This window comes from Dromiciops gliroides, chromosome 2 (genome assembly GCF_019393635.1).
Source record: "Dromiciops gliroides isolate mDroGli1 chromosome 2, mDroGli1.pri, whole genome shotgun sequence".
Classification (NCBI taxonomy): Eukaryota; Metazoa; Chordata; class Mammalia; order Microbiotheria; family Microbiotheriidae; genus Dromiciops; species Dromiciops gliroides.
This window is the reverse complement of record NC_057862.1, coordinates 476,455,062-476,481,243: the sequence shown is the minus strand read 5'-3', so window position 1 is coordinate 476,481,243 and position 26,182 is coordinate 476,455,062. Positions and strand designations below refer to the sequence as shown.

Below are 26,182 nucleotides of genomic sequence, written 5' to 3'. Positions count from 1 at the left end.
AATACCACAACTTGTTCAGCCATTCCTCAATTGTTGGGCATTCCCTCAATTTCCAATTCTTTGCTACCACATAAAAGAGCAGCTATAAATATTTTTGTATATGTGGGTCCTTTTCCCTTTTTTATTATCTTTTTAGTATACAGACCTAGTAGTGATATTGCTGGGTCAAAGGGAATGCTCAGTTTTAAAGCTTTTTGGGCATGGTTGCGAATTGCTCTCCAGAATGGTTAAATCAGTTTACAATTCCACCAATAGTGCATTAGTAAATGATAATTAAAAATTGAGAATTGTAATTGTAATATGGGGTTTTCAAAAGCTAAGTAAGATGACCAGCCTAAGCTATCAAAAGCTATTCCCAGATTGGTGATATAAGCATTGAGAAATTCCCTTGTTTCCCCACCTTTCCCCTTCAAATGCATGCTATTTCTTGAAACAAGCATCAACTTTTATAACATTACTTCCTTTTTCCTCCTCATTTTCCTCTTTTAAAAAATTTGAAAAAAATTAAATTTTATTTTTTAAAAATTTCATTTATCTATCTATTCATTCATTCACTTATTTATTTTGGGAGGGGCACAGTTTGGAGAAGGGAGCGATTGTTAGCCTTTGGTGACATCATGAAGGCCATGATTCTTGAGATGGGCCTTGAAAGATTTAGGATATTGGTAGTTGAAAAGAGAAGGGACATTCTAGGTAGCAGAAACAGGATGGACCAAGACAGAGAGGCAAGAAATTAACACACATGTTTGGGATCAACAAATAGTCCAGTTTTTCCATAGCTTATGGGAATATATAAACTGGGAAGGTAAGGGCTAGAACTTTGAATTATTAGATATAAAGAGCTCCTAATGAAGAAACTCCCTTCATAAATCTAAACTGGCACCTTCTTTGCATATAAGAGAGTTGCCTGGAATACTCACAGGTTAAGTGACTTGTCCAGGGTCACACATCCAAAAGGTGTCAAAGACAGGACTTCATGACAGGTCTCTCTGACTATGAGGCCAGATTTCTCTCCACTCTGACACACCATTGATATGTTTCTATAAGGGGGTCACATGAAAAAATCCTGGAAAGACATGTTGGAGCTAAAGCAGAAGGCCTTGTCTTTCAGACTGAGTTTTGACTGAATTTAGATGGCAACATTGAGGGATTTTTTGAGCCAATTGGTGATTGATTTGGAGTCAGAGGAAATGGATTTACTTCATGGTTCTTCTCATTTTTTCCTCTGTTCCTCTGAGGAAAAATCATATAAATCTCTCTAGACTTTAGTTTTCTTACCTACAAAATGAGAAGGTGGGAACATCATATGATCCTATGATTGGCATTGTTACTAGACTCTAAGGGACAACTTAGCCTGTTGGCTGTACATAGTGTGTCTATGTATATGTGCACCTACATTTATGGAGGTAGCCCTGAACATGTCCCCCAATTCAGCAATGACAACAGTGAGACGATGGATGAGCTATATTTGCAAACACCCTTGAGAGAAAGGAGCATCACATCAAAAATGAGTGTTTCTTTTCATTCAGCCCATTCTGGATTTCAAAGTCACTTACTAACTAGATTCTGCCAGAATGAATGACAAGTGAGAACCTAAGGACTAAATTAAGTGTTTGGTCTTAAAATTAGGGGTTCCGTGACTCTGTATCTTAAAGCAAGAAGACAGCTTAATTTGGGGAAAGATTGATTGGTCCAATAAAATGACTTTGAGCAGAGGGAAAAGGTCCCTTTCTGTGAGATGAAAAGTGACCCAGAGGCATAAAGCACTCCGTTGGTGATTAATTTGGGGTATTCTGGGCTTTGCTAGTTCTCTTTGTTTCAACTCATCTTTCATTCAGTGACCAAACATTTATTCATCACCTACTAAGTGCTAAGTATTGTGCTAGGTGCTGGGGATACACATACAAAAACCATTAGGAGACACCGGGTACACATATAAGTAAATACAAAACCTATACAAACAAAATGCAGAGTCATTTCCTGGGATATGAAATTTATTAGGAACTAGGGGATCAAGCTAGGTTTCTTATAAGAGGTGGAACTTGAGTTGAGCTTTGAAGGAAGCTGGGAATTCTCTAAGGCTAAGGTGCAGAAGAGGGACATTCCAGGTATGAGGAGAAGGGAAGGATCCTGTACTGAGATGGGAGATGGAATGTCAGACAAGGCAGAGCAATTAAGTCAGTTGGACAAAAAGGTAGAGTTCGTGAAGGGTAGTAATGACCATTAATCCTAGAAAATTAGGCTGGAGTTAAATTGTGAAGGGCTTTAAATGCCAAACAGAAACAGAAGAGTTTCTATTTTGTCCTAGAGAAAAAAAAATGAGCTTCTTGACTAGGATAGTGACATGGTCAGAGCCATACATATATTTTATTAATAAATAAATAAATAATTTTGAAAACATTGATTCCCTCTCCTTACCACTGTCCTTGCAACTAACAATAAAGAAAAGAAAAGAAAAAGAAAAAACATCATAATGTTAAGGGTTAAAATTCTAGCTAAACTGTCTAAAATATCTAATGAGTGGTTGCCAATCAATTACAAGCTTTAGCAAGAGTTAGACTTTTAAGCATTTATTAAGGAGAATAAGAATTTGGTAAAGAGAGAGAGAAAGGCCTAGATTCCTATCTATTAAAAGGAGAGCACATTTCTAGCTCCCTTCTACCCCAGCGTCCTCAGGAAAGAGCGCAGAGACTCAGCGCCAGTCTCTTCCTTCCTCCTCCACTAGCCCGCCTCAGGAAGTGATGCCAAAGATAAGACTCCTGGTCTTTGCCCTGCAAAGACCTTCGCTCATGGGTGAAACTCTTCTACAGTAAGTCTCCAGCAGGTGGCGTCATTCCATCGTTACAGTCCCCCCCTGTTGTCCTCAAGAAACAAAATGTTTCCTTGACGGAACAGTAAAAAGAATATAATAACTATGCTAACTAATAATATGTGAACAAAAAATATAGAAAGAGGAAGAGAGGAAATGTTTGTCCAGAGGGGTGATTTTTTTTTTGTCCTCATGAACCGACGCTTAGACATTAGTCTTGCAAAGGGAGGGCCTCTGCAGAGAATACATGTTACAGATGTTGTATATTATAACAGAAAGAGAAAAAAAACCAACAAAAAGAACAAATCAAAACTGTTCATTTAAAGTTCCTGAAAGTCTTTTCTCAGATGTCCTCTAGGTGTAATCGTGGAATGGAAGTCTTTTTCAGGGGTTGATTGTGTGGAAGCTGGTAATCAGCCAGGAAAACTTTCTACAAATTGAGCTTAACACTACTTTAAAAATAGCTTTTTCAATAATCAATTCAAAAACATGAAAGTTCTCAAAAACATGTCTAAGGGAATTCAGAATCTAGTTGTTACCATGAAACATATAATAAAACAAAAATTGAACCATTCTTTAAAATTAAAATACTTACTATAGTCCCCCCCTTATGGAGGTAATTGAGAAGACAATAGCTGCAATATTAATTAATAAAAATAATTTTTATCTTTGTTTTATCACTTTTTGCATCATTTGCCTAATTATCCTCATGCCATTATGAGAAATTTAAAATCTAATATAATTAGTAACAGATGTCAAGGCCAAATTCAACACTGTTATTTATCATGACACCTGAGATAATTATGGGGGTTACCATAAAAGAACAGAGAAATGATGGGATATGAGCATTCCCACACTTGAGCAATATGTACTCTCCATGCAGTATGCCAGGCTTAAAATAGGTGGATGGAATACATGTCCATGCCACCGAACATATTGGAGGAAACTGAGTCAGACTTAATCAGATGCATGGGATTGAGATGTCCATGGCATCAGGCATATAGGAGGGAGCATAGAAGCCAGGTGTAGAAGTGAGATGGGTGGGATCAATACTTCCAGCCATCTGTACAATATTGTGGGGAAAAATAAAATAAAATATTAAACCAAGAGAATCCAACCTCAACATTAGTCAAAAGCTGTTCCCTCGGCCATACCTTGACTTCATGCATGTCTCCCCTCATGTGACAGTTCAGTGTCTGCTCTCAGATGTATTCCTCTTGTGACTGGATGGCAATCTTGCCAACTGGCATCTGATAACTCAGAATAAAGTTCAATTAATGTCTTAAATGATAAGTTCCCATATCCAAGTCTCATATGGCATTTAAAAATTGAGGATAATAAATGATTGCAAAAAAATGTGATACATCTTGACACAGAATATAATATATATAATATTATATATATAAATATATATATAATATATATAAAATAATATATATATAATATGCAACAATTTCAAATAATACCCCCTTATTTTTTAAAACTTAGTATACAATACTTTTTTGAAAAATCTGAACATATTTAACTACAAGTTAAAAGCACAATACACATCTCAAAGACAACTTTTACAAATGTTCCCCTCTTTTTTTTTTTTTTTGGAATATGCTTATCAAAAATAATACTTCTAGAATCAATTATACTTGCCATGGCAAACAATTTGCCAGGGAAATGCATATAAAGAGTTTGATCAAATAATCAGTTGAGAAAAAATAGCAAAAACAAATAACTCAGAATATGGGAGCACAATACTCCTAGAATTAACATTGTATTATGAAATCAAAACCATGTTTCAAAATTAGATAGATGAATGAATAGAAGAAAATACACGTGGAATAATAAAAGACAATGAAATTCAAACTAGGGAAATCTAAATGAATATGAACTTAATATTAATAAGAGTATTACAAAATATAAACTTGATCGCATGACTATAAAAAGCTTTTACAAATATTCTCCTTGTTTTAGAAACTAAGTATAAGACACAATCTCAAAAGCATTAAAATCTCTATGAAAATAAACCTATACCATTAATTCCAAAATGTATATGTAATAGCATAGAAATCCTATGTAACCTCTGAACTGACATTAATAATCTGAGTGAATTCAGAACACTCTTGATTCCGATATCTAAAATCCCCAATACTCATATCAATACCTTGCTTCTTACTTCTACATTTCTGTACAATATATACCCTTCCATGCGCAAAAGAAGCAGAGTCTTGACTATGTTGATGATTGTCATTCTTATTCATCTAAGTTTTTCTTCTTTACCCCTCTATATTGTCTGTCGGGCTTTTCAACCATACAAATGCTTTATAAGATTACTAATTAAAGACAAAAGCAGGTTAGCAAAATTAGAACAAAAAGAGCATATCTGGAATTTAAAGAGTTTTCTAAGATTGTCTCAAAAGCACAGCCAGGCCGGGGAGGGGCTGAGCCTGAAGCTGCAAATGCAGGTAGAAAAGTTGAGCATGCGCATCAGATCTCTGGACTTCCAGGCAGGGGAAGCTATGGGGGCTTGGCATAGGAGGAGTAAGAGGGGTGGGGTCTGGAGAGGAGTGGGAGGGACCCAGAGCAATTGAATCAGACTTGATTTTGAACTCAGGCCCTGGATTCCTCTTCCCCCACTTTGCTCCAGGTGCTAGGGGATTAAAAGCTTCTAGAGGGTGGGTCATTGCTCAGGCATGCAAAATTAAAGCAACAATACTGTTAGAACTGGGAAAAGCTGTGGGAATCTCTTCAGTTTCTCTGAAAAAGCATGGTTGGGAGAGGGAGAGATATTTCCTTGTGGTGAGTAAGGTTGCTGGCTCTTATTAACCAAAAAAGAAAAAGAAAAATAGGAAAAATCCACCAAAACAAAGCATTAACATGATCTTATCTCTCCATTTGTCTGGTTAAACAGACTAAAATCAAAAATAGGGTAATTAGGGAGTTTAAAAGGTCCATTTGAAAAAATTTAAAGGGAAAACACAGCCAGGTAAGCCAGTACTTAGCAGTTAAAGGTGAGAGGGTAGAGAAATTCTTACCCAACCAGAAGGATCAGAGAAGGACGTGAGTTTAGCTTTCTCTTCGTGTTCAGCCATCTGTTAAGGGTTAAAATTCTAGCTAAACTGTCTAAATATCTAATGAGTGGTCGCCAATCAATTACAAGCTTTAGCAAGAGTTAGACTTTTAAGCATTTATTAAGGAGAAATAAGAAATTTGGTAAAGAAGAGAGGAAAGGCCTAGATTCTATCTATTAAAGGGAGAGCACATTTCTAGCTCCCTTCTCCGCATCGTCCTCAGGAAAGAGCGCGAGACCTCAGCGGCCAGTCTCTTCCTTCCTCCTCCCACTAGGGCCCGCGGCAGGAAGTGATGCCAAGAAAAGACTCCTGGTCTTGCCCTCAAAAGACCTTCGCTTTCATGGTGAAACTCTTCTACAGTAAGTCTCCAGCAGGGTGGCGTCATTCAATCGTTACAATAACAAGTTGCATAGTTCAGAGAAACAATTTCCCATGTTGGCCATGTCTAAACTATATGGGTCACTTTTTGCATTTTATGTCCATCACCTCTCTGCAGGAGGTCAAGAGCATGTTCCATCATCACTCCTCTAACTTAACATTGCATTGATCAGAGCTACAAAGTCTTTCAAGATTGCTTCTCTTCATGACGTTATTGCAACAGTGGGGAATTTTTCTCTGAGTTACTGCTATTTCTCTCTGCATCAGTTAAAAGAAGTCTTCCAGATAGTCTCTAAAACTGTCCTGTTTCATCATTTCTTATGGGATTAAGACCAGTTGTCACATTCATCGTGCACCCTTTGTTCAGCCCTTCCTCTTAAACAACTTCTAGTTTCTAGTTTGGAGCTATTAAGAAAAAAATGCTGCTTATTTTTGTATTTATAGGTTCTTTTCCTTTTCCTTTCCTAGAACTAGAGGGTAGACCTCTTTATGTCTCCCTCGCTGTCCTTGATGCAGTGTAGATTGATATGCAGAAAACTAATTCATCACCAATGTGCAACAAGCTATATAGTAATCAAGCAGATGCTTTTCTGCATCCCTAAAAGTCAGCACAAAAAACAAGGCAACACAAAGACAGAAACACCAGGGAGAGAAGCACCGCTTTTCATATATTCCTTTTTTTTCATCCTAGGCCTACACAGCTTTCCAAGACTTAGAGAACCTAGCCTCCATCCTGTCTCTGCATTTACTCATGAGTTACTTTGGAGAGTCCCTTAAACCTTCTGTGTCTCATTTTCTTCATCTGTAAAATAAGATTGCATAATGACCTCCCACGAAATCTTCTAGTTCAAATCTCTGGATCTATGAGCTCCTAGAAACATAGAACTGGGCAGTATCTGAGCTGTGGAATATTCCACTTAATTTTATTTCTGGGGAAAGACTCCTGTATTGATACTGATAATCTTGGGAGAAGACAGACAGGTGTCCATGGAAGCTACAGGAGTCATACAGTTAATGGCAGAGCTGAGATTCAAATTCAGATTCAAATAAACAAGCAATTTTCAGATGAAGAAATTAAAGCTATGTGTAGTCATATTTTAAAATGCCCTAAATCACTATTGATTATAGAAATGCAAATTAAAACAACTCTGAGATATCACCTTATACCTATCAGATTGGCTAATATGGAAAATGATAAATGTTGAAGAAGATGTGGGAAAATAGGAACACTAATGTATTGTTGGTAGAATTGTGATCCAACCATTCTGGAGAACAATTTGGAATTATGCCCAAAGGGCAATCAAACTGTGGATACTCTTCAATCCAGCAGTACTACTACTAGGTCTGTATTCCAAAGAGATCATTAAAAAGAGGAAAAGACTCACATATAAAAAAATATTATAACAGCTCTTTTTGTAGTGGCAAAGAATTGGAAATTGAAGCTAAGGCCCATCAATTGGAGAAATGGCTGAACAAGTTGTGGTTTATGAATGTAATGGAATACTATTGTGCTATAAGAAATGATGAACAAGCAGATTTCAGAAAAACCTGGAAAGACTTAAGTGGACCGATGCTGAGTGAACTGAGCATAATCAGAAGAACATTGTACATAGCAACAGCAACATGATTGACTTAGTCCTTCTCAGAAACACAATGATCCAAGACAATTCCAAAAGAGCATGATGGATAATTCTTTCCACATCTAGAGAAAGAACTATAGAGTTTTTTTGCTTTTCCCTTTTGTTATGTTTCATCTTTCACAACACAACTAAATGTGGAAATATGTTTATATGGTTGTGCATGATAACCTATATCAGATTTATTGTTTTCTTGGGGAGATAGGATGAAAAAGGAAGGAGGGAAAAATTTGAAACTCAAAATCTTATAAAAAATTAATGTTGGAAACTATCTTTACATGATATTGGAAAAATAACATACTATTTAACAAAAACAAACTAAAACCTCAGATCCCCCGAGTTTTCCCTCTCTTCCTTCTTTTTCCTTCCCTTCTCTACCCTGCTTAGTTCCTTCCTGATTCCCCCAAACCATTTACCACTATTAAAAGGTGGCTGCCCTAGCTACTGGGAGTGTTACCTGAAAACTGCATAAATTCTTTGTTTTGTGCAGTTTATGAAGCAACCATTAAATATGCCTTGCCCAATATCATTGTGAGAATCTGCTCACCCCTCATTGGATGTCAGGATCCCAAGACTCTACAACAAGTGTTTCTCAAGAGATGGGGAAAGAGTAATTTCTGGTGATGACAGAGTTTTCAGTGATCTGGTGACATAGGGAAGGGAAGTGAATAAACATTATATCTTGTTTTGTGATGTTTGGGGAATGATCAATGAAAATAGGCTTTTAAAAAGGATATACAGAAGATGAAAAGGAAGGCAGGTAGTGGAGAATGGATACAATGGTATGGTGTAGAACTGGAGTACCTAAGCTCAGAAACAAACAAACAAAAAAGCTATTGGGGGGTTGGGGTTTTTTAAAGAATTTATTGGGGGAAACAAGAGAGAACCAATAGTACCCTGCTGAGAGCAGATAGGATAATGAAAAGACATTGGAAGATTGTAGACTTAGGCTCAAAAGGGACCTTAGATTATCATTCATGTAGGACCCCCTTCATTTTAGAAATAAGTGAAATAAGGCCCATAGAGATAGTAAGTGATTCTTCTAAGATTATACCAGAAGTAGCATGCAACCCAGTTTTTCCTATTCCAAGGTTCCACTTTTTCCAGTTTACCACATTGCTTTGTAGGGAAGAAATAGCAGAGCTGCTCAATTCTACTTTCTTTCTGTTTTCTCAAGAAGGATAATGATCTTTGGACTCTAAGGGACAGAACAAAAATAGCTAATAGGCAACCGATACTCATATTAAATAAGAAGGCAGGAAGAAAGCACCCAGGTTCCATTAAACTCACCATATGAGTTCAATTCACCAGACCCAGATGAATTACTTCCTATAGTACTAAATGACTTGCATAGATGAGTCCTAATCATATCTAGAATCTCTGCAAGGTCTAGACAATGAGGAGATGTCATGTGGGATTGAGCATGGCCTACATTGACCCAGTCATGAAGTAGAAGTGAAAAGAAGCCTTCAAGCTAAGGGGCCAATGACTTTGCTTCATCCTAAATACTAGAGCTTTCTTAAAGGGATGGTTATTGATTATGTAGAAAAGGAAGCAGTGATCAGAGAGCTTTATTGGGAACGTGTTTGTGCTGGATTAACTTAATTTCCCTTTGTTGACAGTTGTAGACTGGTAGATTCCAGATTGCCTGTGATGTAGAACACTTAGGATCATAAGAGCATATGAGGTCAATCTAACCCTATCATTTCCTAATGAAGGGATTGAGACCCAGTTTAAGTGATTTTACCAAGGGTCATATAAAGAGTAAAGCATCTTTGGTGGGATTTGAGCCTCAGTCTTTCCTGACTCTGGGACCATCATTTTGCATTTCACCACAGTGCCTCTAGAGTTTAGATGTAGTTGTCTAAATACATTCATTTGACACCATGTCTCATGCTCTCCCCTTGAAATACATATTTTTGCAATGGTGTTACTACTTTGCATTTACTATCTATATACATCTCATGTTCCTCCCAGTGCAGTGTAAATTCCTTGAAAGAAGGAACTGTTTCACTATTGTCTTTCTCTAGAGCCTTACTCAGTGCCTTGAAATAGAAAGTGTTTAATAAAGTTTGTGATTTGAGTTGTGAAAGAAAATGGAGAAATTTGAGTGAGACAGTAGTATACACATTATAGGTAGGTGCAGAATTGTTCGAATGTGCAGTCAGAAAGTTTATCAAGGAGCCAGCAGTTTATTCATAATTTGTTAATGGCTTGATAGCAATTTCAAAAGAGGTCATTAGTGGAATATCCTGTGGATCTGTGAATGGTTCTGTGCTATTTAACACTTTTTTATCAGTGACTTGGACAAAGGCAAGGTGGTACAATGGGAAGAGACTGGACCTGTGTTCAAATACTGCCTTTGGTGCTTACTACCTGGATGACAGTGGCAAGTCATTTAAGCCCCCTGGGCCTCAGATTTCCTCATCTTTAATAAGAAGGGGCTTCACAAGAAGACCCCTAAGATCTTTTCCAGCTCAAATTCTACAATCCTAAAGTCCTGATGTTTTGTCTATGAAATTTTAAGGTGACAAAGCCTTCCAGAGATAGCTAAAAATACTGGATGACACTCTTGATTGATTCAAAAAAAAAATCTTGACAAGATGGAACATTAGGCCTGAAGCTAATGAGTCAAAATTCAGTGGGGATAAATGTTCAAGCCATACACTGAGGTTCAAAAAAAAACAGCTTCTCACATAGAAGTTGGGGAACCATGGTTATTTAGCACTTACTCTGAAAAGATCTGAGCTTTAATGGATTGATACCGTTAGCATATGATGACAGCCCAAAAAGCGAACAAATTTTAGGTTAGACTAAGAAGGAATCATCTTATTGTACTCTGTCCTGGTCAAACCATAGCTCAAATATTATGTTCTGTTCTTGGTGCCTACATTCTGGGGAAACATAGCAAACCTAAGAGTATACAAAGAACAACAGAAGTTGTGAAGGATCTAACTGTGCCATGAGGATCATTTATCCTGAAAAAAGGATGAAAATGGGAAATGAAGCTTTTGTCAAATATAGAAGGGTTGTGATATAGAAAAGGGGTTGTATTTGTTCTATTTGGTTCCAATTACAGGTGTAACCAAAGGATAACTTTATAATGTTTTACTTTATCAAGCTTAAAGATGGACTGCTTTAGGAGGCATTGGATTTCTTTAAGAAAAGGCTGAGTATATATATATATATATGTATATGTATATATATGTATATATATGTGTGTATGTATGTATATACACACACGCACATATACACACATACACATACATGTATACACATATACACACATACATTTACATGTATACACATATACACATACATGCATATACACATACATATATATGTATACACATACATGCATATACACATACACATGTATACACGCATACACGTGTATGTATATGTGTGTATGTGTAACGATTGGAATAACGCCACCTGCTGGAGACTTACTGTAGAAGAGTTCTGCCCATGAAGCGAAGGTCTTTGAGGGCAAGACCAGGAGTCTTTTCTTTGCGTCAGGAAGTGACAGCCCTTAACATATGTATGTATGTATGTGTGTGTGTGTGTGTATATATATAAAAGCTGGCCTCTGAGGCCAGCTCTGATGTGAGTATCTATAATTGTCTGATCTTACTGATAGCTCAGCTTATAACAGAGCTTAGTATATAGTTGTTGTTGTTGTTGTTGTTTTCCAGGAATATACAAACCACATGGAAAACTACAGAGAAATGCCCTGAGATACCTTATCCCTAAGCTACACTATTCCACCAAGGAGGTCTAACTTGGTTCTCTTCATTCTAATCTAGTTAGCTCTAAAATCACCATACTAAGGGACATTCTGTAATAGACATCAGTCCAGTGATTCTGCTTTTATGTGCTATCTTCAAGTAGCCTCAAATTGGGAGAGAAACAGGTGCCTTCAATAGTACTGTTGGCAGCAGCGATTGTCTTACTGATGCCACAGCTCCATTGACTTACCTCCCTGATTATGTTAACATAAAGTGATTCAGGCATAAAAGCAATATAGAGGTATGTGTGTTATTTTTCAGGATCCTACACGGGTGGTGTGTCAGTAATTGACATCATTAACCGGACACTTTTGCCTACGTGTCTTCTTCCCCGGACATGAGAGGTGGTAAGTGGGGCTGGCTTCTTTTCCCCAATAGGAATTTCTTGTTGCCAAATGATTGACTGTGGGAAAATAGAGTAAGTTCTTTCCTGTCAATATCATGACTTGGATGCCCAGCCCTGATTCCGGATTACCTGTAAGATAACCCATTGCCCTTTCTGCCCCTTCACCTTGAAATCATAAAGGCATGGGTGAAGTTTTGGGAACCCCAATATAACCTAAACAAGGAGAAGATGGGCTGAAGCAAGGGTTCCCTGATAACTAGTATCCTGAGTTCAGTTCCCAAGAACCTCTGGCCCCAATACTACTCTCTCAGTAATTATCCAAGACCTATGCTAGGGGAATGGATAAGGGGTTTTCTTTAAGAAAGGGAGCCCTGTAATCCATTCCAAATATCCCTTTAATATAATTTAATTCAGGATTGGGGGATCAGGAGTTCCTGGTAACTCTACTCACAGAAAATGAGAAAAATCCCCCCAGCTACAGGAATCTCAGTTGTGTTCATTTTAACAAACCATTATATGACTCATGTATGTATGTGACTCATTATTTTGACCCCTTTCATTTCAACTTGTTCAAGGACCCTGTCCCTAGCTATTTCTCGATGTCTGGCTCTTTGTTTCATGGAACCAACCAAGCTTCAAAGAGGGCATGGCTAGTAGGGGAGAATGTGAACTAGGAATAGTATGGCTCTAAAAGTCAAATGTTTTTCCCATTGCATAGTCAAGTGAATGCTTCCTTACCAAACTCGACAGGTATTATTGGATTTTACTTAAACACCTCCAAAAGGACATGCATAAAGTCAATGGGGGGGTAGTATATTTGTTTCTTATATATCTCAAGGTTTAAGGGAGATGTGTGTGTAATGTATATATGTATTTGTATGTATATATATATATACACATATATAAACATCTATGCTTGTATTTGTATATACACATATATATTATTTTTTGCTATGGCTTAGGGTTTGATTGGACACTCCATTTCAAGTGGGAGGAGCTTTCCCTTAGGGAAAAGGCCTTACGTGTGGATCCCATTCAACCCATCAAGTAAGTAAAAATCTTTATACCTAACATCACTTTAAAATATATATATATATATATAATATATTTGATTCTGATCTTAAGAAACAAAACAAGCATTTCCATAACATAGAATTGAAAGATGATTGCACATGAAACTGTACATCTAATATTACTGATGAAAGTTTGATACCTCAGTTCTATGGAGAACTAACACAAATACATTAAATGTAAAAAGCTATTTGCCAATAATTGTAAAAATCAAAGGATATGAATATTTCAAACAAATTGAAAATATTAAAAACTATGTGAAAAAAAGTTCCAATTTACTAAGAAGGGAATTGCATATTTTAAAATACTCTAGGGTTTATGTCATACCCTCAAAATTTGTAAAGAATAGAAAAAAACTGAAATATGTTGGAGGGACTATGGAAAAGCAGGCACACTATAGATATTTGATGGGGCTGTTAAATTGCTCCCCTGACTCTTGAAAATAATTTGGAACTATATACGGAAAGTTTATTATCTATCATATACTTCAGCCCAGTGATCTCACTACCAGGTATATACCCTAAAGGACTTCAAAGATAGAAACAAAGGTCCAGCAGTACTTTCATGCTAGCAAAAGACATGAAACAAAGTAGGTGTCCATTGATTGGAAAATGACTGAACATTCTGTAGTATACAAAAGTAATAGAATAGTACTATGCAGTAAGAACTAAAAATGAGGAATTTGGAGAAGCATCAGAAAATTTAAATAAACTGATGCAGAGAACCAGGAACCAAGACCTAGGAAAATGATACATAATGAAAGGAGGCTGAGTAAATGAAAAATCAACAATAGCCCCAAAGAAGAGATAATGAATAATAATATTTCTTTCCTCTCATCAGAGTCAAGAGACTAGAGGAGCAGAGTGCATATATATTGACAGATAAGGTTGTTGTATCAATTAATTTTGCCCAACTAATAGTTTTCTTGTTCTTCTGGCTACTATACTTGCATGGTATTTGATCTCAAGAAAGACTGGTAGGGGGCAGCTAGGTGGCGCAGTGCATAAAGCACTGGCCCTGGATTCAGGAGGATCTGAGTTCAAATCCAGCCTCAGACACTTGACACTTACTAACTGTGTGACTCTGGGCAAGTCACTTAACCCTCATTCACCATTCCCCCCCCCGCCCCCCCCAAAAAAAAAGAAAGGAAGGAAGGAAAGAAGAAAGGCTGGTCAGTGTGATGGAAAGAGTATTGACACTAATGGGAGATGTAATGACTACTTCATCTCTCATCTGCAGTGTCCTCTCAAAAGCAAGGAGCAAGGGTAACAATGCATTTCCTTCCTTTTCAACAGAGTTGTAAGGAAAGTGCTTTGTCAACCTCAAAGCATTATATAAGTGAGTTATTAGTACAGATATTATCACCCATATTTTAGATATAACCAAGTATTATTTACTGAAAATATTGTCAGCCACATTTTAAAGCTGAAAGAACTGAGACTCAGAGAGGTAACTTCAACCATCAACTATTTGTTAATTATATATTACATGCTAGGGACTGTGTTGAGCTTTGGGAGATGAAAAGACAGAAGTGGAACAATCCCTGCCACCTCAAAGAGCCTCCTTTCTTTGGGAAAGATACCAGATAGTTAGTTAGTTGGATAGATAGATAGATTGAGAGAGAGAGAGATGTATGTATGTATATGTATATGTTTGTATATATGCATGTGTGTACATATTTATCTATATGCACATATGCATATGTTTATATAAATATACATACACATGAATGTATTATATTTTATAGATGTTTATAATGTGTATATGTGCATATATATATGGATACATACACATTTTTACACATATATGTATGCATATATTTACAGAGTATATAAAAAGTATATAATGTCATATGGGATGTGGGGCATCAGGTACTAGAACAATCAGAAAAGTCTTCATTCCTGAACTAACTTTTGTTTTGTTTGTTTGTTTGTTTGTTTTTGGTGAGACAATTGGGGTTAAATGACTTGCCCAGGGTCACACAGCTAGTACGTATCAAGTGTCTGAGGCTGGATTTGAACTCAGATCCTCCTGACTCCAGGGCTGGTGCTCTATCCATTGCACCACCTAGCTACCCCTGAACCAACTTTTGAAGGAAATGAAGGATAAATTCTAAGAGGTGGCATAAGGAGGGAACATTTTACAGGCTTGCCCAAGGTCATACAGTTCCCATGTGGCAGATCTAGGAATCAAACCCAGTTCTGACTTCTATTAGGGACATCTACCATCATGACATGTAGGTGGCATCCCACTTTTATGATTTGCATGCTGTTTAGGCAGTCTGGATGAAATAGGGGAGAAATCCTTTGACACTTCAGTTTGAACCCCCTAGAATGCCCTGGGACAAGATTAGTCCGCATTTCCTCCTTTGGGGGTAGGGGGCTACTGTTTGTTGATACATACATGGTAGGAGGAAGCTAGGTGGTGCAGTGGATAGAGCACTGGCCCTGAAGTCGGGAGGATCTAAGGTTGATCTCATACATTTACAACTGTGTGACCCTAGGAAAGTCACAACCCCAATTGCCTTAAACATCTGAGGCCATCTCCATTTTGTCCTGATATATAGATGTGTGGTGTGTGTGTGTGTGTGTGTGTGTGTGTGTGTGTGTGTGTGTATAACATCTGAGGCCATTTCCAGTTCAGAAAACTGCCTATTTATATCCTTTGATCATTTCTCAATTGGGGGATGACTTGGATTCTTATAAATTTGATTTAGTTCCCAATATATCATAGAAATTAGGCCTTTATCAGAAGTACAGGCTATAAAAATTGTTTCCCAGATTTCTGCCTCCCTTCTAATTATGGATGTATTGCTTCTGTTTGTACAAAAACATTTTAATTTAATGTAATCAAAATCATCCATTTTGCATTTCATAATATTCTCTATCTCTTATTTGGTCATAAACTGTTTTCCTTTCCAAAGATCTGAAAGGTAAACTATTCCTTCCTCTCCTAATTTACCTATGGTATCACCTTTTATGTTTACTCATGTACCCATTTTGACCTTATTTTAGTATAAGGTGTAAGATATTGGTCTATGCCTAATTTCTGCCATACTATCTTCCAGGTTTTCCCAGCAGTTTCTGTCAATACTTAGTTCCTATCCTAGAAGCTGGAGTCTTTGGGTTTATCAAACACTACATTACTAAAGTCATTCACTACTGTGTCTCCTGTGCCTAGGCTATTCCATTAATCCTCCACTCTATTTCTTAGCCAGTACCAAATAGTTTTGGTGACTGCTGCTTTACAGTAGAGCTTCAGATTTGGTACAGCTAACCCACCTTCCTGTGCATTTTTTTATTAGTTACCTTGATTATTCTTAACCATTTGTTTTTTCCAGATGAATTTTGTTATTATTTTTTCTAGCTCTATAAAATAATTTTAGGTAGCCTGATTGGTATGGCACTGAATAGGTAAATTAATTTAGGTAGAATTGTCATTTTTATTATATTAGCTCGGCCTATCCATGAGCAATTGATATTTTTTCAATTATTTAGATCTGATTTGATTTGTGTGAAAAGTGTTATGTATGTTCATAGAGTTCCTGGGTTTGTCTTGGCAAGTAGACTCCCAAGTATTTTATATTGTCTACCATTACTTTAAATGAAATTTCTCTTTCTATCTCTTGCTGCTGGACTTTGTTGATCATGTATAGAAATGCTGATGATTTATGTGGATTTATTTTATATCCTGCTACTTTGCTATAGTTATTAATTGTTTCAAGTAATTTTTTGGTTGATTCTCTAGAATTCTCTAAGTATACCATCATATCATCTGCAAAGAATGATAGTTTTCTTTCCTCCTTGCCTATTCTAATTCCAGGTGCTTACATTTTAAACTGTCTGGCTACCCTAAAGAATAGCATAAGGAAAGAAAAAAAATAAGAAGATAGATATCTTTGAGATCTACAAATGAATGCCCACCAAATGAGTGGGGTTTTGTGTGTGTGTGTGTGTGTGTGTGTTTTTGTTTGTATTGTTTTTTGCGAGGCAATGAGGGTTAAGTGATTTTCCCAGGATCACATAGCTAGTAAGTGTCAAGTGTCTGAGGCCAAATTTGAACTCAGGTCCTCCTGAATCCAGGGCTGGTGCTTTATCTACTGCACCACCTACCCGGCCCCTAAATGAGTGTTTTTCAAAGCAAAGAGTGGGAACTTGCAAGAGGGACCCAGGCAATCCATAAAAATGGGTCCTGAAAACCAAACAGGAGCCACTAACAGCAGCCATACATACAGATTCCTGCACCACCATGGTGACTTAGTTTTAAAGTGTAAAATGATCCATGTCTTATTGCATTTTTATTTATTTTGTTAAATATTCCCCAATTACATTTTAATCTGGCTCACGCTACACTCAGGAGTGTTGTGGGAAGCATGTGGCCCCCTGGCTAGGTGTTTGACACTCTGGATGCACATGACAAGCATTAAACTCCAGATAGGGTTGATATAAACTAAGGATTAAACCAATAAGATGTGAATCAGCCTCTCATGATTCTACATTCTCTCTCCTGACCTTCTTCCCTCCCAGCCTTTAAATTCTTCAGTGATGCTGAAAAAGAAACCAAAGCTACAAAATGTCTAAGAGCTGCTTGTGGCAGTAAAATATAGCTATTTATGTATATATGCATTTATTCATTTATCTATCATCTATCTCTTTATTTATTATCTATTTATATTTCTCCTCATTCATTTATCCCTATCTGTCTCTGTCTATCTTTCTCTCCATCTATCACCTATCTATTGAGGGATGATGGTGCATTGGCCTTCACTATGCTGAGCACAGAAGATATTCTCAATAAATACATAATTAATCAATCACTGATTGATATGAGCCATAGGAGTAGAAGGAGTTTGTGGGAGGGGGGGAGGGAATAGGTGAAAAAAAATTTGCAAGCCATCCATCTAGACATCAGAGGGGTGGTCATTACAAAGTCAAGGACAAACACAGCAGTTTATCTGCCTCTCCCTCTTTCTTAAAGGCAAATGTCTCGTGCTCTTTCTGTGAAACTGCCCTCTCTCTGTAATCATTTTGCTGTTATTTTTGTTTGTCCTTCTTTCTCCAAGAGGACCATGACATCAAGGTGATGTCGTGACTTGCAGTGAATTGGACTTAAGTGAGGGATGGCTGTGAAAAGTCACCAACCTCAGGGGGCAGCTAGGTGGCACAGTGGATTGAGTACCAGCCCTGGAGTCAGGAGGACCTGAGTTCAAATCTGGCCTCAGACACTTGACGCTTCCTAACTGTGTGACCTTGGCCAAGTCACTTAACCCTCATTGCATAATCAAAAAAAACAAAAACGAAAAGTCACCAACCTCACTCTCTCCTCCAGAGCCATCTGGGTCCAGCAGCAAGATATCATCAGGATGACTGGAGATGGCCCTGGATATTTAAGGCAATTGGAGTTCAGTGACTTGCCCAGGGTCACATGGCTAGTAAGTGCCTGAGGTGAGATTTTGAACTCAGGTCCTCCTAACTCTGGGGCCAGTGCTTTATCCATTGCACCTCCTAACTGACCCATTCCATTTGCTAATCAGAGAAACAGAACTCAACAGGAAGGCTTAAGAAAAACCCAGTCAGTCACCATGCAGTCTTTTTTTGTTTGTGAGGCAATTGGGGTTAAGTAACTTGCCTAGGGTCACACAGCTAGTTAAGTGTCAAGTGTCTGAGGCCACATTTGAGCTCAGGTCCTCCTGACTCCAGGGCCGGTGCTCTATCCACTGTGCCACCTAACTGCCCCAGTCCCCATGCAGTCTTGCTATCACTGACATTTATACAGGGTGTCCCTAAAGTCTGGGACTGTACCAGACATTGTGCTAAGTGCTAGTTTCCTCTTGCACAAATTCCAGGCTTTTACAATTATCATCTCATCTGGTCCTTAAAACAACCTTACAAGATAGATATTATTATTATTATTATTATTATTATTATTATTATTATTATTATTATTATTTTGCAGGGCAATAAGGGTTAAGTGAATTGCCCAGGTTCACACAGCTAGTAAGTGTCAAGTGTCTGAAGCTGGATTTGAACTCAGGTCCTCCTGAATCCAGGGCCAGTGCTCTATCCACTGTACCACCTAGCTGTCCCCAAGGTAGACATTATTATTATCCCCATTTTACAGTTGAGGAAACTGAAGTGAATCAGAGGGTAAGTGACTTGCCCAGGGTCTCACAGTTCGTAAATAATAGACTAGATTAGAACTTAGGTCTTTCTTGTAGCACTTATAGGAATTAGTGACTTACCTAGAGTCATACTTATGCTAAACATCGAAGGTTAGGTTTGAACTCAGGTCTTCCTGACTTTAGGTACAACACACTATCTGCCAAATTAGAAACTAAGAGGCCTGGGTTTTATTCTTAGTCACACAGTGACTAATTGAGAGACCTAGAATAATTCACTTACCATCCCAAGGCTTTAGCTGGACATTTAGGGGTTGAACTAGGGTGAGTTCTATACTCCCTCCAAGCCCTTGTGTTCCCTGATTTTCAGAACAAAGCTTGGCTACACTCAACAAAAAGCATTTTTTCGGTCCCATGGTACTCTCCATTTGTTCTTCCTCAAGCTTCTTCAACTCCTGGATTTGGATTCAGAGGATCTAGGTTTGAACCCTAATTCTGCTACTTATGATCTAAGAAATCTCAGGCAAATCACAGAAACATGGAGTTTCAGAGTTGGAAGGAACCCAGCAGGCCATCCACACACCACTTAAAAGAATCCCTCCACAAACACACCTGAAAAGTACTCTTTCAGCCTTTGCTTTAAAGCCTCCAATGAGGGCAAATATCCTACCTCCTGGGACAACCCAAGGGAGAACTCTAATTGTTAGGACGTTTTCCCATATACCCACCCCCCATTCAGGTATTCTTCAGATGCTTTTCTCCTCTGTGTCTCCTCTTCTCCATTTCAGACATCACCAATTCCTTCATGGGCAGTTGGTGGCACAAGTGGATAGAACACAGGGTCTGGGATCAGGAAGAGCTGAGTTCAAATGTGGCTTCAGACACTTATTCCCCTGGGCAAGTCACTGTCTTCGCTTTTTCAACTATAAAATGAGGATAATAAAACCACCTTCCTTGCAGTGTTGTTCTGAAGATCAGATGAATATTTGAAAAACACTTAGCACAGTGTCCAGCATATAGAAGGTGCTTTAAGAAATGCTAGTTTCAGGGGCAGTTAGGTGGCACAGTGGATAAAGCACCAGCCCTACCTAGATTCAGGAGGATCTGAGTTCAAATCCTAACCTCAGACACTTGACACTTACTAGCTGTGTGACCCTGGGAAAATCACTTATTCTTCATTGCCCCCCCCCCAAAAAAAGAGTTTTATATATATATGCTAGTTTCCTTCCTTCTTCAATGAGCCACCATATAAATGCATTCCAGGCCCTTTCCCATCCTTATCATCTTCCCCTGGACTTTCCTCAGATTATCAGCATCCTAAAAGTTTGTCCACCTCTTGTAGCCTCAGTTTCTTCATGTGTAAACTGAAGGAATTGGACCAGATTGTTTTTCTGGCTCTAAAGCCCATGATACTTCCTCCTACCCACATGGTTCTCCCATTGCCACTATCAAGCAGTCAAGAATAATTAATGATAATAATAGTTAACATTTATATAATACTTAGTATGTGCCAGGCACTATGCTAAGCACTTGACAATGATCCCAATGAACCAGAACAAAAGAAGGAGCTGTGGAGGATAGGAGAGGTACTTCATGAAGACCCTGTTTCCCAGTAATGATTGGTTGATAAAGCAGCTTTCCTAAGATTTTAGTTTTCTTCTCCTTTAAGTGACCAGGCATCCTATGCCATTACTGATAGAGTTTCTAAGAGAGTGTTCCAAGGCAGGAGGCTCTTGAGAGAATGTGTAAATTTTCTCCAAGTACCAAGTGCATTTCTGTTTGGAAGCCTGCAGTCAAGGCCATGAACCCTGGGCCTTAGGGAAGAGGCACACTGATGGGTGTAGTCTGCCAGCAAGAGCTGCAAAATTTATGAGCGACAGCACAATGACCAGGCAGTGCTACATGTTTAGGTGCATGTCCTTGTTCCAGGTAAAGTGGAAATTTATTGGTCCTTCTGCAAGAGGAACAGAAAGGACGAGGATAATGGCCTTGGTCTGTGGGCTCTGAAGAAAAGAGATTCTGAGAGCTTCTGCCTACTTTTAACTCACTCTCCTCTCCCTTTCCTGATGTGTAGGACTCCAATAATTTCCGGAGGGCTATTTGTAATGAACAAATCCTGGTTTAATCACCTGGGGAAGTATGATGCAGCGATGGACATCTGGGGTGGAGAAAACTTTGGTGAGTCCCAGCCCTTGCCCAGCCAAACATTGGCACCAAACAGACCCTTTGGTCTGAGAGGTTGAGAATGAGGCAAAAAATATTCAGATGTATCTTGGTGATAGATAGCCTCCCACCTCAGCAGCTGTATGAGAGTGGGGTGAATAAATGAGCTTGAACAAGATGGGGAAGTGAGGCAGAGGTAGAAGAGATGGAGCCACTGCAGATTTTAGTTGGTGGCTAAAACTATATAATGGGTTGCCGAGGAGAGCCTGGAATTTGTGCAAGAGGAGACTAGGAGAATAGACTGGCTAAAGGGCTGGCCTGGAGTCAGAAGGACCAAGGGTTCAAATCCTGTATTTGATTCATAGGAGCTCTGCCATCCTGGGCATCCTTTTAGTGTGACTGGCAACCAGCTAACCAGGACTTCAGTTCATAGTGCTTGTCCCTACACTGAGAAACTCACAGGGCTGGACAGAAAGAGGAAGAACTGTGGGGTGTCACGCAATGGCTCCTAAACTCACTTCGCTACTTTCTCAGCCCCAGGGTGCACACAGTGAATGGCAGCATCACTGAGTGGATGTGCTGGCTCTAGGAATGATCTATAGGGGCAGGGTCTGGCGTTTAGCAGTAATCTCATCCATTGTGAGGTTGCTATTGTTTTCTTCCATCCCTGCCTCCTTTGTGTTTTATGGCTTTCTTCCTCAGTCAGTAAGAGTTATTTTCCCCAAATTGATTGCCGCAGGCCTGACCTGCAGCATCTGCTCTCCCCAACCGGCCAGTGGAAAGAAATCTATCAGAAAAAAGTCCATCTCCCAGCCTGTGCAGGCCAGATCGAAGGCGCAACAAATGCCATGGAAAATGAAAACAATCATAAACCAAACTGAGTTCTAACCCATGGCTGATCCAGGCAGATTCATCACTGTCTGAAGAAGGCCCAGTCTCATGCCACCCTTCCTGCTTTCTATACCCCGAGAAGCCAGCTCCCCACTCCTAAAGCCTTCGTTGGCCCTGTTGGGGCATCACTGTATTGCTTTGGAATTTCTGCCAGGATCACATTATGTAGGCTGAAATGATGATGAATAAGGCTGAAACCACTTGAGCCACTACTGTTCAGGCTAACATCAGGACATCCTCCTCAGTGGACGGAACAGAAAGGGCTCTCTAAAACTCACTAAGAATCAGAGAGGACCATGGAGTGCTCAGACTGGGAAAATGTCAAAGGTCATCTAGTCCTACCTGACACCCCATGAAGACAGGGGTCCCGCCTGTTTAAACCCTGACAGATGGTTGTGCAACTTCGGCTAAACACCTAAGGAGAGAGGGGACTTGCAGCCTCACAAGCAGTCTCTCATAGTTTGTGTGAGTGTTAGCTATTTGTATGTGTATATGGGCATATAGCTATGTGTGTGTGTATATATATATATATATGGATAGAAGTATGTGTATATATGTGTGTGATGTATATATATATACACATATATATACACATTATAAATATTTATACAAACTATGAGAAGTTGCCTTGTGAGGCAGCAAATCTGCTATTTCCTTTGATGTTGAAGCATATACATGGATGTACACAAATATGTATGTGTTGTACATATAGCACCCGTGTTATAATATAATGCATATAGCAAAAAGATTTTATGTATATGCGTGCATATAGCTTACAATGCTACATGTGCATTGTATACACATACACACACATATATATGTATATATGTGTGTGTGTATGTATGTGTGTATAAATGTATATGTGTGTGTGTGTGTAGAGAAAGAAAGAGTTGTTGTTGAGTCATTTTTAGTCGTGTCCAACTCTCCATGACCTAATTTGGGGTTTTCTTGGCAAAGATACTGGAGTGGTTTGCCATTTCCTTCTCTAGCTCATTTTACAGATGAGGAAACAGGTAAACAGAAGTTAATTGACTTGCCCAGAGTCACACAGTTAATATGTATCTGAGGCCAGGTTTGAACCCAGGTCCTCCTAACTGTAGGGTTGGCACTCTATCCACTGAGCCACCTAGCTGCCTCTGTGTATGCATGTGTTTGCACATATGTGTATATCAGTAGATAGATACATACACACACACACACACATATATATATATATACACATGTACACACAAATAGCTAACATTTATATATCACTTAAAAATTTGCATAACACTTCTATTTATCAGTTCTTTCTCTGGATATAGATAGCATCTTCCTTCATAAGTCCTTTGTAGTTAATTTGGGTATTTATAATAGTCAAAATGACTTAATTGCTCAAAGTTGTTCTTAAAACAATATTGATCTTACTGTATACAATATTCTCTTGGTTATGCTCATTTCACTCTTCATTATTTCATGTAAATCTATCTATGTTTTTCTAAGATCATTGAGCTCATCATTTCTCATAGCTTAATAGTATTCTATCACATTCATATTGCCACAACTTGTTCAGCCATTCCCCAATTGTACAAGTATGTATAGAATGAGTGTGTGTGTGTGTGTGTGTGTGTGTGTGTGTGTGATGGTAACCATGTCTAGGGTAGGAGAGGAAAGAAAAAAGGAAAAAAGAAAATTACATAATATTATTAAAAATTTAAAAGGAATAGCAAGTTGTACATAATAGATTTGCAGTTTTGCGTGCAATAATCTTTTTTTACTGTGCTATGTTATAGATAAAAATTACAAAATACATGCATTACCTTATGCATTCCTCACAAAAGCACTGTGAAGTAGGCAATCTTAATGTCCCCATATTACAGATGAGGAGACTGATATTGAGAAAGGTTAAGTGACTTGTTCAGAGTTACACAGCTAGAAAATGTTCGAGGCAGGATTTAAATTCAGGTCTTCCTGGCAGTTAGGTGACACAGTGGATAAAGAGCCAGCCCTAGAGTTAGGAAGACTCATCTTCTTAATTCAAAACTGTCCTCAGAACTTACTAGTTGTGCAATCTTGGACAAGTCCCTTAACCTTGGTTGCCTCAGTTTCCTCAACTGTAAAATGAACTAGAGAAGGAAATGGTAAACTACTTCAGAACTTTTGCCAAGAAAACCCCAGTTGGGTTCACAAAGACTTGGACATGCCTAAAAAACAACTTCCTCGGGGGGCAGCTAGGTGTCACAGTGGATAAAGCACCAGCCCTGTATTCAGGAGTACCTGAGTTCAAATCCGGCCTCAGACACTTGACACTTACTAGCTGTGTGACCCTGGGCAAGTCACTTAACCCCCAAAGCCCCGCAAAAAAAAAAAAAAAAAAAAAACTTCCTCACTCTGAATCCAACATTCACTCGACTTACTGCCTACCTACTATCACTCTTTGTCTCTTCTGTCTATCTATCTATCTATCTTTCTGTCTGTCTGTCTATAATAGTTGGCTTTTATATATCATTTTGGATTTTATGAACAAAAACATGCATTAGCTCATAAATAGGATCTCATGGCCCTAAAAACAACTCTGTGAGGTTAGTTGGTAGGTGCTATAATTATTATTCCCATTTTTTTCAAATGAGGAAATTTGGCTTACAGAAGGATTAAATTACTTGCCCCTCATCACACATGGATAAGTGTTGGGATTGATTCCATATGTAACACACATCCTGCTACTCTATGTTGCCCCTTTTCCATTGCTTTGGATATTATGTGGATGAGGCAATGGAGGGAAGGAAAGCACCAAAAGAGAGTAGAATTAGGAAAGACCTTGAATGGAACGTTACTATAGAAGGTTAGGATAAGGCTTGAAGGATACTAGAGATTTGAGGTGAGGAGGAAATGGGTTCCAGGCATGGAGGAAAACTTATGCAGAGTTATCAAGACAAGAAGATGGAGTGCCATGTGTTAGGAATGAGAAGAAGGCCACTTTGCTTGGATTGTAGAGTGTGGGAACAGGAAGTAATATATAATAAGGCTAGAAAGGCAGGTTGAGTCCAGGCTATAAAAAATTTTAAATCACATAGAAGTTTTGCATTTCACCCTAGAACTAATAGGGAGTTTATTGATTAGTAGATTCATGTGGTCCAAACTACACTTTAAGAAAAGCATTTCAATAACTGGATGATTGGAGAGGGGAGAGATTTGCAGCAGGAAGACCAATTAAAAAGATATTATAATAGTCCAGGCAGGATATAATAAGAGCCTGAACTAGAAGGGTGGTCTTGTGAATGGAGAGAAGAAGCAGGTGCAAGAGATGTTGTGGAAATAGTCACAAGATTTGGCAACCGATTGGATTTGTGTGTTAAGGAAAAAGGCAGAGATGAGATTTACTTTTGAAGTTCTGAACCTAGGTGTTGTTGTTGTTTGTCCTTCATTCCTAAAGAGGACTGTGACATTGGGTGATGTCATGAATTGCACTGAACTGGATTTAAGAGGATGGTCATAGCCTTTACATAAATAGGAAAGTTCAAGAGAAAGATGAGGTTTGTTGGAACAATAACAAGTTCAGCTTTGGTCATGTTAGGTTTAGGATGCCTATTTGACATCTAATTCAAGAAATCTACCAGTCATTTGATGATATGAGACTGGAGGACAGGAGAGAGAGTAGGCATAGACAGATAAATATGGGAAACACATAGAGATATTAACTGCATGGAAGCTAATTAATTCACCAAGAGATGGAGTGTAGAGAGAAGATAGAAGAGATCCCAGGATAGAAACCTCAGGAATACTCACAGAGGTTGCAGTTAGGTTGATGACCCAGCAAAAGGAATGGAAAAGGAATGGTGAGACAGAAAAGATAACAATGTCTCCAAATGTGTAGTGAGAGGGGAATGGGAGAGTGGACGAAATCCATGATTATGATTTCAGATTAAAATAGATTAAAGGA

The 26,182-nt window shown here is 38.4% G+C and overlaps 1 protein-coding gene across 1 annotated transcript in view; it reads left to right on the top strand.

Annotated features, from left to right (window-relative positions):
• The window catches only part of GALNT14 (polypeptide N-acetylgalactosaminyltransferase 14), a 339,215-nt gene that overhangs the window by 264,824 nt on the left and 48,209 nt on the right, over positions 1-26,182 (top strand). Inside the window, 5 exon segments of the mRNA XM_043985329.1 lie at positions 10,708-10,733; positions 11,960-11,974; positions 11,977-12,021; positions 12,983-13,067; positions 21,284-21,387. Coding sequence (XP_043841264.1) covers positions 10,708-10,733; positions 11,960-11,974; positions 11,977-12,021; positions 12,983-13,067; positions 21,284-21,387 — 275 coding nt within the window.